The sequence below is a fragment of the Aethalodelphis obliquidens genome, unplaced genomic scaffold (assembly GCF_003676395.1).
Source record: "Aethalodelphis obliquidens isolate GAN/ISIS:26980383/991018 unplaced genomic scaffold, ASM367639v1 scaffold4, whole genome shotgun sequence".
NCBI classification, from domain to species: Eukaryota; Metazoa; Chordata; class Mammalia; order Artiodactyla; family Delphinidae; genus Aethalodelphis; species Aethalodelphis obliquidens.
In genome coordinates, this window is record NW_020837948.1 from 40,429,709 (window position 1) to 40,445,108 (window position 15,400).

General features: G+C 37.6%; 1 protein-coding gene across 1 annotated transcript in view; it reads right to left on the reverse strand.

The window, feature by feature from the left end:
• Positions 1-1,879: 1,879 nt before the first annotated feature.
• RHOBTB3 (Rho related BTB domain containing 3) overlaps positions 1,880-15,400 on the reverse strand; it is a 55,995-nt gene continuing 42,474 nt past the window's right edge. Inside the window, exons 10-12 of the mRNA XM_027100582.1 lie at positions 14,333-14,499; positions 9,913-10,009; positions 1,880-4,802 (exon numbers count right to left, since the gene is read on the reverse strand). Of these exons, the coding sequence (XP_026956383.1) occupies positions 4,687-4,802; positions 9,913-10,009; positions 14,333-14,499 (380 nt within the window). The 3' untranslated portion in view covers positions 1,880-4,686. The remainder of the gene's footprint in view (positions 4,803-9,912; positions 10,010-14,332; positions 14,500-15,400) is intronic.

Consider the following 15,400-nt stretch of genomic DNA (forward strand, 5'->3'; position numbering starts at 1 on the left):
GGCTGCCTGATCTCTCTCCCCCTCCTACCTGGGCTCCTCCACCCTGGAAAGGTCTAATTTTTTAAAATTGAGATATAATTGACATATAACATTATATTAGTTTCACGTGTACAACATAATGATATTTGCATATACTGCAAAATGATCACCACAAAAAGTCTAGTTAACATCCATTGCCGGACTTGAGGACACGGGGAGGGGGAAGGGTAAGCTGGGACAAAGTGGGAGAGAGGCATGGACATATATACACTGCCAAATGTAAAAGAGATAGCTAGTGGGAAGCAGCTGCATAGCACAGGGAGATCAGCTCGGTGCTTTGTGACCACCTAGAGGGGTAGGATAGGGAGGGTGGGAGGGAGACGCAAGAGGGAGGGGATATTGGGATATATGTATAGCTGATTCACTTTGTTATACAGCAGAAACTAACACACCACTGTAAAGCAATTATACTCCAATAAAGATGTTAAAAAAAAATCCATTGCCATACATAGTTACAAATTTTTTTCCTTGTGATGAGAACTTTTAAACTCTATTCTCTTAGCTTCCAAATATACAGTATAGTAATATTAACTATAGTCACCATGCTGTACATTATATCCTCAGGACCAATTTTGTAAGTGGAAATTTGCATCTTTTGATCCCCTTCATCCATTTCACACTCCCCCCATCCCTTGCCTTAGAGAACCAATATGTTCTCTAAATCTATGAGCTTAGTTTTTTGGGGGGTTTTAGTTTGTTTAAGATTCCATATATATGTGAGATCATATGGTATGTGTCTTTCTGTCTTTTTTCACTCAGCATAATATTCTCAAGGGCCATCCATATTGTCACAAATAGCAAGATTTTATACTTTATGGCCGAATAATATTCCGTTGTGTGTATATATATATATATATATATATATATATATATATAGATATATATATATAGATAGATAGATAGCATATTTTCTTTATCCATTCATCCATTGATGGATACTTAGGTTGTTCCCGTATCTTGGCTATTGTAAATAATGCTGCAATGAACACAGGAGTACAGATATCTTTTTGAGTTAGTATTTTCATCTTCTTCAGATAAACACCCAGAAGTGGAAATGCTGGATCATATGGTAGTTCTATTTTTAAGTTTTTGAGAAACCTCCATAGTGGCTGCACCAATTTACCTTTCCACCTACAGTGCACAATGGTTCCCTTTTCTCCACATCCTCGCTAACACCTGTTATTTCTTGTCTTTTTGATGACAGCCATTCTGACAGGTGGGAGGTGATACCTCATTGTGATTTTGATTTTCATTTCTCTGAAAATTTATGGTCTTGAGAATCTCTTCATGTACCTCTTGGCCATCTGTATGTCTTCTTTGGAAAAATGTCTATTCAGAACCTCTGCATATTTTTATTTGGATTATTTGGGTTTTTTGCTATTGAGTTGTATGAGTTCTTTACATATTTTGGATCTAACACTTTACCAGACATATGACTTGGAAATACTTTCCCATTCAATAGGTTGCCTTTTCATTTTGTTGGAAAGATCCAAATTCTCAACCCTCTATTATGTGAAGTTGCTTCTCCATTTCTCAGAAGTCTTGCCCCCAGCCAACACTAAAGCCTATAAGGGCTCATTTCTAGGCTACATAATTATCAAAGTATTTTTCTAAATAATTGCAGTTATTTTTGTTAAGAGAAATTCTGCTATCAGCTGTTAAAGGTAATATAAATTTCTTTATCTCATCACACACATCTAGCATATCAACAACATTCTAAATATTTTACGCATAGTGGTTTTCATGAAGCACAATTACGCTTGAGAAATACAAGGCAGAATTCCCAAAGTTACTTCAGCAATTCAACAAGGTGAAAATAACTACATGACACTGTGTTGAACTTGTTTTAAAAAAAGGTTTATTTGTTACAAAAATGTTAAATACTAAAACTAAAAACATATAAATTCAGGTCAGGCTATATTAAAATACACACATACCCTTCTTTGCAAAATTATTAAAGATTGAATTAAACAGATGCTTTAAATTAAATAAAATACTCTTGAGGATGTTTTTGTCTAATTAGCTATATCAGTGTAGTGTAGTTTTTAAAACTACAGTTGAAAAGTTCAGCTGTCTTGGAAGTCAAATTTATCCAATTCTTCAGTTTTCTGCTTCTGCCCAATATGAAGCCACCATGCTGGCTTAGAAAGGGTGAATTTCAGCTATGTTACTGAACCTTCTATATTATAAGCCTACTCTCTACAATATGAACACAGAGTAGTCAGAATTATACAAGGGTTATATAAGGTGAAAACCTGGCCCAGAAAGAAAAAGCCTTAGTTCTACCATACAGTATCTTCTCTAATTAAAATGATTGGTAAATATATTGAAGCACAGATCAGCACAAAGCATACATTCATCTAGAAATAATCTTTCAATTAGAAAAACTCAAAAAGAGCACTCATTTCTCCAAGACAGTCTGTAAGGTTTTTTCTAAAAAAAAAAATCTTGTTATTTTAAATTGAGTTAATTCAAAGGTACTGAAGAGTCTAGTCTAATTTGACTACTGTTCTGACTAGCCCAGGAGAGCTGTGACATCGGGGTGTTTGAGTTACTCACAGGTGGCAAAGAACTTTCATAATAAAAACTACATGCACAGCACCAGCAGAGCACCAGCTCCCAAACCCAACTTCCACTTTTGTCCAACAACCTAGAAACTATCTATGGTCTACTGAAATGCTAAATAGTATTTTCAAGAAAATATTTTGCTTTAGAACTTATATTTTTTAATTTCCTAGATTAAAAGTTAAGATTGACTTAGAATTTTAAGTGTTGTAATTAATGCACGGGTAAGAAAATGCTTATGAAAAGCAAAAGGCTATCACTGTATTTTAAAAGGCCTTAAATGTGAATGAATTTCTAAAAATCTACTACAGTATCTACTCTTTCCAATGCTAATCTTTGTCAAGTGGAATTTCTCAATAGTTGATTAGCTCAAGTGAGTTAAATACAAAAAATAAATGCATTCCAGTAATATTTATCAACACAATCCAATTAAAATCAGGTTTCTTGTAAGATATTTGTAGGGGACTTTTACCGTTTTACTCTGACGGTGTTGGTATACATCCAAGGACTAACTGTATAGTATTGTGTCTATACTACGGTATAAAACTGTTTAATCAAACCTTTGAACAGCTGGAAAAACTATGTGTATTCTAAAGTCACTGGCAATTAAAAGAAAAATATATTCCAATACTGAATTACAGATGAAAATGATGCTAACAACAAACAGTAATCTGGTTTTCCATCTCTCAGCTTGTGAGCTTCTGATGTAACTGTTTCTGTTGACATGTGATACAAGAGAAACTATAATTTTGTCCTGTGTCTTAGTACCATTTTCTCTACATGTAACAAGTCTTGATTTATATCCTTTCTCTGAACTTATTAGATAATCTTGAAGGACAAGGTTCATGCTATTCCTCATCAAATACCCTTTCAGTCCTCAGAAAGAATTCACAAAATTCAAGCCACTGACATCCTAATCTTAGTAAATACACTGAAAGAAGAAAAACTCTTGAGCCTTTGATTGCAAATTCTCTAGAAAGCGTCTTTTCCTATGAGCATTTTTATAAGTGCATATTAAAGTCACACTGGTCAGTCACTTTTACCAACATCCTGGTCTTAAGAGAATGATCAAGAAAGTATTCCTCTGTGTAGTGCCAGAATTGTGAGTGTTACAAGGTGAAACCAACATGATGCATTTCTCACTTGCCAGCGGAGGTGGCAGAGGAGGGAGGCCATGGGTGGTACAGACTTTCCCATGGGGGGAACCCCATATGATCTCTTCCCTCAGCAAGCTTCCCTCTCTTTCCTTGATGTCAGTGCCTCTTTTCTGCTTTCAGAGATAATAACGTTTGAGCAAGAAAACATACCCTGCTAGGAGATATGCATAATCTGGGGGGCCCAGTACACAGTGAAAATGCAGGGCCCTTCTTCAAATTTTAAGATGGCGATCGCAGGGCACTGAACTGAGCATGGGGCCCTTCTAAGCAGGAGGCCTTGTGTAAGCACACGGGTTACATGGCCACAAAGCCAGTCCTCTATAGATTTCTTGCCTAATCAGAATACCAGGCGAGAGACAAGGTAGCTCATTGTTCAGATAAAAACCAGATTTTTTTTTCCATTATGGTTCACTGTCATTGATTTGGAACGAAGTGGCAGTTCACTTTCAAAATCCTAGGCAAATTTCTATTCCTAAGACCTCAGCCTCATCAGTCTTCTCCTAGATTTCTCACTATAGAAACAGTCATACTGGGTCTTTAAAAGGCCCTTATTTTAATAGAGCAATTAATCAGACATGATGAAATTTCTGTATTAATCCTACATAATTTTTTAAAAATTTAAACATTTCTTAAATGGAAGGGGTATTAATATCACTAAACCAATAGGGCATCTTAAAGGGAAAAATAGCTGTACACAGCCTTATATACTCGGGTGAAGTCTTAATTTTAGCCTATGGCATATTTTGTTCCCTTTTAAGATCATAATAGTAGTTTTTTTCAATAAGAACTAATAAGCATATTAAGCTGTGTGGTGATTTTTTTTTTTAACTCCCATACCGGTTGCAGTCACAAGAATTTTCCTAGAACCCAGAAGTACCCCATTCTTCATAACAAGAAGAAGTGTGTGTATATAAAAACTCCAGGGTTACATTACTAAGCAACGACATTTCCGGGAGTGAATATACTTCCTGTATTCCGCAAGCTGCTTCAAGTACATATTTGATGGCCATCTGTGCTTTTCAACAAAACTGCGTTCTTCCACTAAAAGTTTCAGAAAAAGAATATTAATTGAATATATTTTATTTGGGATCAAGTTTCGATATTAACTATTGGTTTCCTATGTAATAGGTGAGATCCAAGCTCTGCTGTATACTTCCTCCCCTCCCCTCAATCAGTCATCAGTATTTATGTTATTCTGTGATTCACAATTATATACTGTTTTAGTTTTTTTCCTTTAATTAGTTTTCTTTGTAGCTAACTCAACCTTCCAAACTCTTTGAAGTCCTCTCAATTCTGTTTTCCACGGGGCCACAGTTATCAGAGGATCTAGCCATTCCTATGGGGGTGGTGGCGGTGTTCCCCTGGAGACCCCTCTCTTCACAGCCCTGTACCCTCTTGCCTTCTATGCCTGCTTCATGCTTTTGCATTGGATCCCTCCACTCCTGGACTCCAGATTCTTCACTCTGTTTTCTCTAGTTTTGGTGAAGCACAACTTTTATTAGCTTCCTGAAGCAGAGCATGCATAAGAAGTATTTTTGAGACCTTGCTTGTGATGAAACGTCTTTACTCTGTCCTTACACCCAATAGATCATTTGGTTTGGTATGGAATTCTAGGTTGAAAATTTTCCCTCAGTATGTTGAAGACAGTACTCCACTGCTTTCTAGTTTCCAAGGCTGTTAAGAACTCTACTACCATTCAGATTCATGGTCGCTGATAAGTGATCTGTGGGTTTTTTTATTCTGTAAACGTTTAGATTTTTCTATTTATAGTCGGTGTTCCTGCACGCCCCAGTGATAGACCTTGTTATTCGTTAAGCTGAGCACTTAGCAGAGCCTTTTAATCTGTTGACTCAGTTCCTCAGTACTGGGATAACTTCTTGTATTATTTCTTTGATAATTTCCTCCTCAGCATTGTTTTTCTTTTTTCTTCCTGTATTAACTTCTATTACTGAGATACTTCACCTCCTGCATTGAGCCTCCAACTTTTTAAAAAAACCTTTTTCTGTCTCTTCATCCTTTTTGTCCTACTTTCTAGATTTCCTTACCTTTATCTTTCTACTCTTTTATTTATTTAGTTGTTTGTTTTTTTTGTTATGGTTTCATTTTTGCTATCCTAATTTTCAAGAGCAACTTCTTGTTCTTTTATTGTTTTTTTAAAATTATGGTAAAATACACATAATATAAAATTTACCATCTTAACTATTTTTTTTTGTTTTTCCATCTTAACTATGTTTTTTTCCACTTAACTATTTTTTTTTTTTTTTTGCGGTACGCGGGCCTCTCACTGTTGTGGCCTCTCCCGCTGCAGAGCACAGGCTCTGGACGCGCAGGCCCAGCGGTCATGGCTCACGGGCCCAGCCGCTCCGTGGCATGTGGGATCTTCCCAGACCGGGGCACAAACCCGTGTCCCCTGCATCAGCAGGCGGACTCTCAACCACTGCGCCACCAGGGAAGCCCCCATCTTAACTATTTTTAAGTGTATAGTTCAGTAGTGTTAAGTACATTCACACTGTTGTCAACCAATCTCCAGAACTCTTTTCATCCTGCAAAACTAAAACTCTATACCCATCAAACAACTCCATTTCCCCTTTCCCCAAGTCCCAGCAACCACCATTCTATATACTCTGTCTCTATGAATATTGTTTCTTTTTTATAACATTCTATCCCTGTTTTATGAATGTATATCTCTTATTCTTTGAAGATATTAATTACAGGTTTTTTTTAAAAGGTTTTCTTCTACTCTTTGTTCTTGTAAGTTCCTTCTCTTCTGTTTTTATTCATTTTGTTTTGCTTTTGGTATTCATCTTGCACATTGGACACTGCCTCAAATATCTGTTGACCCTCAGTTAGCCTCTTTATATTTAAGAGTGAGATGCTAGAAAGCTGTTTGGAAATCTTTTGGGGCATGGGCAGGACTTGCTGACTGGTGGAATACACTGTAGCACAACTGAACAGATATCCACTGGGTTAACTGAGAGAATTCTCAAATGACTGCACCTACAGTTTTTTATGTGAGGTCAGGGAAGGATGCTTCAATTTCATGCCCAGAGTATGAGTGTCAAAGTGGTAGTCGAGGTGGGAGTCAAACACCCGGCTGCCAGAATTCCGGAACCTGGATATGGGAAGAAGGCTGGAGGGTTACTATATAATGTGACACTTTCACATGATCTCTATGTTTTCAGTCCAGCTCCTTGCCCCAATCTCCGCTATACTCTGAGGTCATGATTCTATAACTTTTTTGGTTTAACTTATCCAGGAATAAACCTCCAAACTCCTGTGATGATGAGGGAGAAGCACTTGCCTGCCTGGGTGGGATGGAGTGTAGCAAAAGCATTCAACTAATCCTATGGCTTTCAGTCCCAAGCCTCATCCTGCTTTCTGAAGTACCAGGTACCTCAAATTTCTAAGGCTTTACAGTATTCTGCTGGGTGAATCAGTTTGTCTCTCATCGGTATTCCCTTCTGTGGGCACTTAGGTTTGCTTCTGCTAAGTCAGTTTTCACTTCTCCATCTACTGTTTGACCCCGTCTATTATAATTTGTATTAACAAGGTCTTGATCCAGGCTGCAGGGCCTGGATCAGAAGAAACAACCTAGCTGCCCGGGGAAATTAGTTGTAGGTTTCATTAGGGAGCAAAGGTGACATAAGGCTGCTCCCTCAGTTAAGATTAAAAAAACAAAAGCAAAAAAACAGAGAAAACTTGTCAGAGATGAGCTCTGGTAGCCAGCAAAACTCAAAACGAGACAAAAAACTCCATAATAATATATAACATAATACTGAGATAAATGAAACTGTGAGAATAACGAATCCATAAATGCCAAGGGTAACATATTCCTGTGCATTGCTGTTTGTTTTCGTATAAGAGTCCAGTATATAAAATATGCCTAGTATTTAATGAACTATTTCACTGAGTTCTGACGTATCGGTGCCAGCATTAACCTGAGAGCTTTTCCAGTCTCACTTTTAAATTTCTAAACACCCTCTAAAGAAGAAAACCCCCCAGTTAAGGGAAAACATGTCACAGAATTCCAATAATAATTTGATGATTTTTGAAGTTGAAAATGAGCAATTCTTTAAGGAAACTGTAAAGAGACTGTGACAAGAACCCTTTTCAATTTCAAGTGACCATGTGAGGTAGGCCAAGAGTCAGGCAACAGGGAGGAGAGGGGACTATGGCACCATGGAGAGGACACGCGCCTTTAAATGAGTAGCCACTGCTCAGTTCCAGGTTGTTGCCATGTGGGAAGATGGGCCCAGAGAAGCCAGATCTTCCAACTTTGTCAAAAGAAGCCAGAAATTTGGATTTTCAAATGTGACATGTTACAATTTTTAATACTGACACTAAAAAAATTATAATACCATGTGGTCCAAATAAAATCCCTTAGCAAGTTACATTCAACCCATAGACTGACGGTTTATGACTGCTGATATAGACTATCAAATTCTCCCTTATCCACAGGGGCTTTCTTTTGCTCTGCCCAAAAGGACACATCACAGCAGGTCCTGGACATGAACAAGGACCGCTAAATCAGAGCACTCAGGATACTGTTTTAATTCCCATCAAAGGAACATAAGACCATCACTGACACAGCCTCATTTTCTTACCCTGCCTTCTCAACTTACACCCTGGAGTCCTGCTTCTCACTGTGCCAGGTGGTGGTCATAACATACTTTATAGGCAATTGTATAAGTATCAGAATAAAATAAAGATTAATAACTCATAGGATTTAGAGAGCATCCTTCCCCCAAGGCTGTAATAGTACTCTACGTATATCACATATCTACACAAAATAGTAAGTAGAAAATCATCTGACTAGTCTTTTACAAATGAAGGTGACCTCAGGTGGCATAATAAAGGGGGTCCTAAAATCACAATGTTCATTTATTTCATTTTTAATTGCCTCCTTAAAGAATAACTGTGGAAGAATGCCCCTACTAACTAACAGCAAGGGGAAGTATGCCTTATGTTTATGAATGAACTTTGTTTCTTGCACAAAGTAAATGGTTAGTAAATATCTATTGTCCTGCTATGATTTATTATGTTACTCTTCCACACTAATAGTTATATAAACAGCCTCCCAATAGGCATACAATGTTTGTTGACTGGCTGAATACATCTGCCCAAAACTGACTGTCTGTTTCTTGGTTTCCTTAAATATGCAATGTACAGCTGAATGAAACCAGAGATGCTCACCTCTTCTAGCAGCAGATTCTCTTTTACAAGCAAAATTTTACATAGAATTCTAAGATCTCAGCAGGTCAAAGTGAAACCACTCTGGATGAAGGTGGGAGGGAGGAGTCCAAGAACAGCGAGTGCTAGCCTCTCCTCCCCTCTCCCTCTTCTGCGCCACCCACCTCGCTCTCTGCTCCCACCTCACAAGAACTGCAGGCATCATCGTCAAGGAGGTTTCTCCACTTAGAGTTTGAAACTACTTGACTAGGAGATCTTTCATTTCCTTCTCCCCTTACCTTGATTATTCCTTGGGTCTATTCTAGGCAATAACATGAGCAAACCATTGTATCCAAACTGTCTACTTCGATGACTATTCTATTTTCATTTTCTTTCATCTTATGCAGCACTCAGAAGCTCACCCTTTGATTGGTTTTAATCTTTATAATTTACCTTAAAAAATCACATTAAGTATACTCTCTGCTCAGTAAATTTTGCACCACTCTTTGATCAATAAAAAATTGTTATTGTCGAATGATATAATGGACTCCTGTAGAGACAGGAGATACCAGTACAACAGAACTATATACTAGGGATAATTTTTTCTTTTTAAAAAGAAAATTTAAAAAGCTGTACTATTTAAATTTTGCTTCTGACTTAGGTGGTTAAAACCAAATCCCATTTATCACAACCAAATGTCATGTGAGGCCCCCTTCTCTCTCTGCTTCAGAAGAAAAGGCACTTAAAAATGGATGGGAGCTATGAAACAATCATTAGGAAACTTCTTGTGTAACACAGGTCAAGCTTCTTATGAAACACCGGTTACTATAAGTGTCCTCAATTACAACACTGCATACTTAAAAGGAATGTCTTACACTGCCTTTTTATTTTTAAAAACTACTATTCCTACAAATTATGTCTCAAATCTAAGAACAAAGAACGTAAAGGTTTTTCATTCCAAAAACATTAATTAGCAATCTACCTGAAAGATCCTGAAATTCAGGCTTCTGACTGAAGATGAGGTAGTTAGTGGCAATGAAATGAAGCAGCCAGGTTGAGAGGCAATCAGAGTGGTGAAACTGCAAGAAAAATGGAAAGTGAAACAATATTGTACATAATGACCATCAACATGATGATTAGATCGAGAGAATGGTTCAGGAGAACTCACGGAGGGCCCAATTCCACGTTTAATGTGTCTGTATATGATTCAGCCTTCAGTCTACTCAGACAGCAGAAAGGAAAAGGGAGCATTATTAACAAGTAATAATAAAAGCACATCAATGAAGAAACCAAATCAAATGAAGAACAAGCTACGGCTGCTATAGTGGCTGAATGTCTTTAAGCAGATGCATGGCTGCATCTGTGGGTAACAAAGACTACTAGAGGTTCTTGAGGACTTTCATTTAAGCTTTTCATCTAAGGTCATGGCCTTCACTAACTGCACTTATATCTGTGTAGCAGAGAGAAGATTATGGTTAGCAAAGGTATACATCTGGCCATATCTCAACAAATTCACCTGCAGAGAAAACCAAAGAATATTTTGAGGAGGAAATGTCATCAATCTAAGGGTATGGGTTTCCACATGTAATTATTTCTATGAGAAGGTTATGTCTGAATAATTGCTTTTAACTGGGATGTACTGTTACACTGAGCAGGATTTCCAGCACATTTATCATCCATCCTGAATTCCAATAGCTCATGGAAGGGAAACTCAGAAACTTGGCCATGACATCATTACCTTGGTGCCAACCCAGTGACACTCACTAATCCACCTAACCACACAATTCAGATTACAGTAGCATGCTGCCAGGTAACTTAGGAACATGAGTATAGTTCTTTTATTATTACTGTGGTAAAATACACATAACATAAAACTTACCATTTTAACCATCTTTACGTGTACAGTTAAACAATAACTCCCCTTTCCTCCTACTCCCAGGTTCTGGTAACCACTATTCTATTTTCTATGAATTTGGCTATTCCAGGTACCTCGTATAAGTTATACAAGTTATACAAAATTATACAATGTTTGTCCTTTTTCTGACTGGTTTATTTTACTTAGCATAAGGTTCATTCATGCTGCACCATGCATTAAAATTCCATTCCTTTTTAAGGCCAAGTAATATTCCATCATGTATATATACCACATTTTGTTTATTCATTCATCTGTTGATGGACATTTAGGTTGTTTCCACCTTTAGGCTAAATATAGCTCTTTTAAGGACACTCAAAAATAGTATGTAAGCGATAAGTAATGCTAAATTGAAGACAGATTTGTAATCTCAAATCTTAAGAATGAAACTCAAGCATCACTCTTTTTAAAAGTTATAATGTGTGAATATTTTACATATAAATTCACAGGTCCCTCTGATTTTAATTATATAGACACTCAATTTTTGAATTGTAAGAGACTTCATGGTTCATCTAATACCACATCACATATTAACAATCTTTCTTCACTTAATGTTTTAGCAGATGAATATGAGTGATCTCAAGGGAATACAGCAAGAATGTGGAGCTATTTTAACAGAAGCCACCAGCACTACTAGATGGTTAATCCAGAGGAGAAAACCTACCAACAGACGTTCAGAACACTGCCTAAGGACTGTGACTTCGAAAGAGAGAGAGACCACAGAAATGAACAGCTGGCTATAAAAACATGGTTCAAATGCAGAATTTTATTTTTGAATAAGACTTAAGATTTCATAATTGTGGGCTCTTGGCAAGAGATGGAATGCATCCCACTGGAAAGACTACATTTTTGGAAGAATATCTGCTGACTTGAGAAGACAGTTTAAACTGAAATAAACAACAGAATTTTAAAAAGAAAATTTAAAATATACCATAAACCAAATGCTACAGCATTTAACAGCCCTGTGAAGAATAATAATGGTGGAAAAAGTACCCCAAAACTCACAAGGAAAAGGTCAGAAACAAAACTGGTGGCCTGAAGAAGCCAAATATTAAATGCACAGATTATAAGCAAGAATTTGAGTTTAAAACTTTAATATGAGAGTAAACAGGACTTCATAGGAATCACCAAAGTTTGCCAAGATAAGGTTTAAAGGGGAGGAGGAATAAGGAAATCTCTACCTCAATCCAAAGGAACTGATCCGATTAAGGGAAAAAAGCCTCTGTTGCGTGTTAAGGTTTCAACGTCATGGAAACATATGAACCTGAAGGTAGAATCATGGTAAAGAACTGAGAGAGGTTAAAGGAGAGTTCCAGCTCATCTGTATCAAAACTGCTTATTTGTATCAAAAGTATGAATGATGCTTTCCTGATACACAATACAAAACTGGCAGAGATGATAGAGGGATTGGAAATTTCAATTATTCAGAGAGCTACTGGAAAGCTAATTCTGCCAAAAGACAATTTCACCTCCTAGAAGTCAGAGAAGCAATGAGGGAAAGGTTAACTGAAGTCTGACCAACAGATGAACTGGTTGGCGAAGTTGAACCTCAACCTAAGAACTTCAAACAGGAAGAAAATTATCCTGTTTCTGTGATTCATAATTGGCAAATTAGGGACCACCAGGAATAGACTAAAGGAAAACCGGTAAAGGTAGGCTTAATCTTAGCAAACAGAAAAGTCTTCAGAAACAAACAGTAAAATTCAAGAAAAGTTGGTATCTTACACTTTTAAAATTCAAAGGGAAAAAGGATAATCACATAGTCAGAAACCACACATTCAGGGAACACGGGTCAGGAAGAATTTCTGACAATACAATCATAAATGATGCTAATGAGGAACTGTGTGTACGTGTGTGTGTGTGTGTATGTGTCTGTGTGTGTGTGGTTGGGGGGGGCACTTAAAGAAATCAGTGCAACCAAGTAGGAAGTTCTCTTATGCGTGAACTATATAAAAGGATATTACAAGATAAGGAAAGAAAAGCTTGTGCCCATTTTTTAAAAGTATGACAGACTTGTTAGAACGTACGAAAATGATACATCAAAAATGCAGGAGGGACTTCCCTGGTGGTGCCGTGGTTAAGAAGCCACCTGCCAATGCAGGGGACACAGGTTCAATCCCTGGTCCAGGAAGATTCCACATGCCATGGAGCAAGCCCGTGCACGACAACTACTGAGCCTGTGCTCTAGAGCCCACAAGCCACAACTACTGAAGCCCGCGTGCTGCAACTACTGAGCCCATGTGCTGCAACTACTGAAGCCCACGCACCTAGAGCCCATGCTCCACAAGAGAAGCCTGCGTACTGCAACAAAGACCCAACGCAGCCAAAAAAAAAAAAAGGAGGTTGCAAAAATGCGAGAAACAATAAAAAGAATTTTTAAATCTAGAGAATAGCTATTAATCCCAAGCTCAATGTAATTATATTACAAAGAGAGATGAAGGTTACTCATTTTTTGAAATTTTTTTCCCTAATATTCAATATGTATGATCTGAAGACTTGATTATGAGAGAAATGAACTCCAAAATAGTTATGGAGATAATAAGAGAAGACCTAGGTGCTTTAAATGAATTCTCTTCCATTCTGAGCAATAGACATATTGATTAATAAATTCATCTCAGCGTGGAGGCAAGCTTTTAGCTGTCACAGAGTCAGTCCTTTGCCCCATTACGTGGCTCTATTTTAGAAACTTGGGTGAAGACAAATTTGTCATATTTTCCTAATTCTGGATGTCAGAGTTCATAGGGACAGTCAATATGTTGTACACCAGGTAATATTTTACAAAGTCCTGATCATCTGTAACAATGGATCAAATATATTCCTATGAAAAAGACTTAGAAAGTTCAGCTTAATGCAAGTTCAGTACCCATCACTGTGCCATGACTGCTGCAACCCTACAACTGTCTTAGGGCAGGCGATGGAATGGTAGGATAACTCCTCGAACAATGAGACATTTCAACAAAAGGTGTTTGAAAGAATTGATGAAGTACACCAATACCTCCTACAAACAACCAGAACTTTAAAACATGCTCGTGGAGTGAATGAATGAACGAATGAATGAACGAACGAACAAATAAATGAGTTCTGCGTAACCATCTCTATCAGTATGTACGGACCAATCCTGTCATTTTCCATTCAGGAACCCTAAGATGTGATCATTTGAGGGAAATTCAATGTAAATTCTGTTTTCTATAATGCCTATACAAAATAATACAGCACCACACTCAACTGACACTAATAAGGGCCACCATTCAGTTGAAAAAATTCTGTATTGATAAATCCTACCTCCTTAGAAAGGGATTGCTCAAAATCACTATGCTTCAAAATTATCTAGCTGCAGAAATGGTTGTGAGGGCACATTTACTTCATTTAGCCAAATTTCCAAAGTACGACAAGCACTAATATATCTCTTAATGAACAGAAAAAATGAGTGAATAAAATTTTTGTAATGTTTTTTAAAAAATCAAACCACCAGATACATAGGGCCAATTACCTTGGCTTTTTTGAGCAGGTCAACTATATCGAGGTTCATAGATGCCAGTTCCCGGCTTGGCATGCTTTGCAGCTGTGTAATGATGAACAGCTCACAGATGTGCTGCAGCCTGGACACTTGGTACATCTCTGCACAGATCAGGAGACACATAGCCTGGAAAATGCCAGCTGATGCAAGAAGGGAAATAAGAGAAAATGGACCATAAGACCATTTCTTTTATGACCTAAAAACAAAACAACAACAAAAAAACAAAAAATGCTGACTGTATCATCCAATGTAGAATAGAATGCCTAAAAAAGCCTTGAAGGGGTAAGTCAGCAATCTAAACTATTACTCCATTTTAAAAGGAATTCATTCAAGCCTTCACACACAGAAGTGAATCTGTTGCTATTGTTTTTAATTCTCCAGAGAAAGAGATTCTACAATTGCCCTTAATAATCAACTCCAGGGCTACTGGGTAATTCTGTCTGCTAGCTATACTAAATCCTTGCAATTTTTCTTCTTCTGGCTTTAGTCCCCAGGTTTGTTTGTTTTGTTTTTATTGTGGTAAAATAAACATAACATAAAATTTACCATTAATCGTTTTTTGGTCTTGTTTTTGTTTTTTAAATTTATTTTTTGGCTGCATTGGGTCTTTGTTGCAGCATGCAGGATCTTTTGCTGTGGTGTGCAGGCTTCTCTCTAGTGGTAGTGTGTGGGTTCTCTCTCTCTAGTTGTGGCGCACAGGCTCCAGGGCACGTGGGCCCTGTAGTTTGTGGCACGCAGGCTCTCTAGTTGAGGTGCGGGTTTAGTTGCTCCGCGGCATGTGGGATCTTAGTTCCCCGACCAGGGATCCAAGCTGCGTCCCCTGCATTGGAAGGTGGATTCTTTACCAGTGGACCACCAGGGAAGTCCCTAGCATTAATCAGTTTTAAGTGTAAAGTTTAGTGGCATTAAGTACATTCATGTTGTTGTATAACCATCACCACTACCTTCTCCAAAACGTTTTCCTTCTTTTCCAACTGAAACTCTGCACTCATTAAGCACTAACTCCCCACTTCCCCTTTCCCTCAACCCCTGGCAGTCACC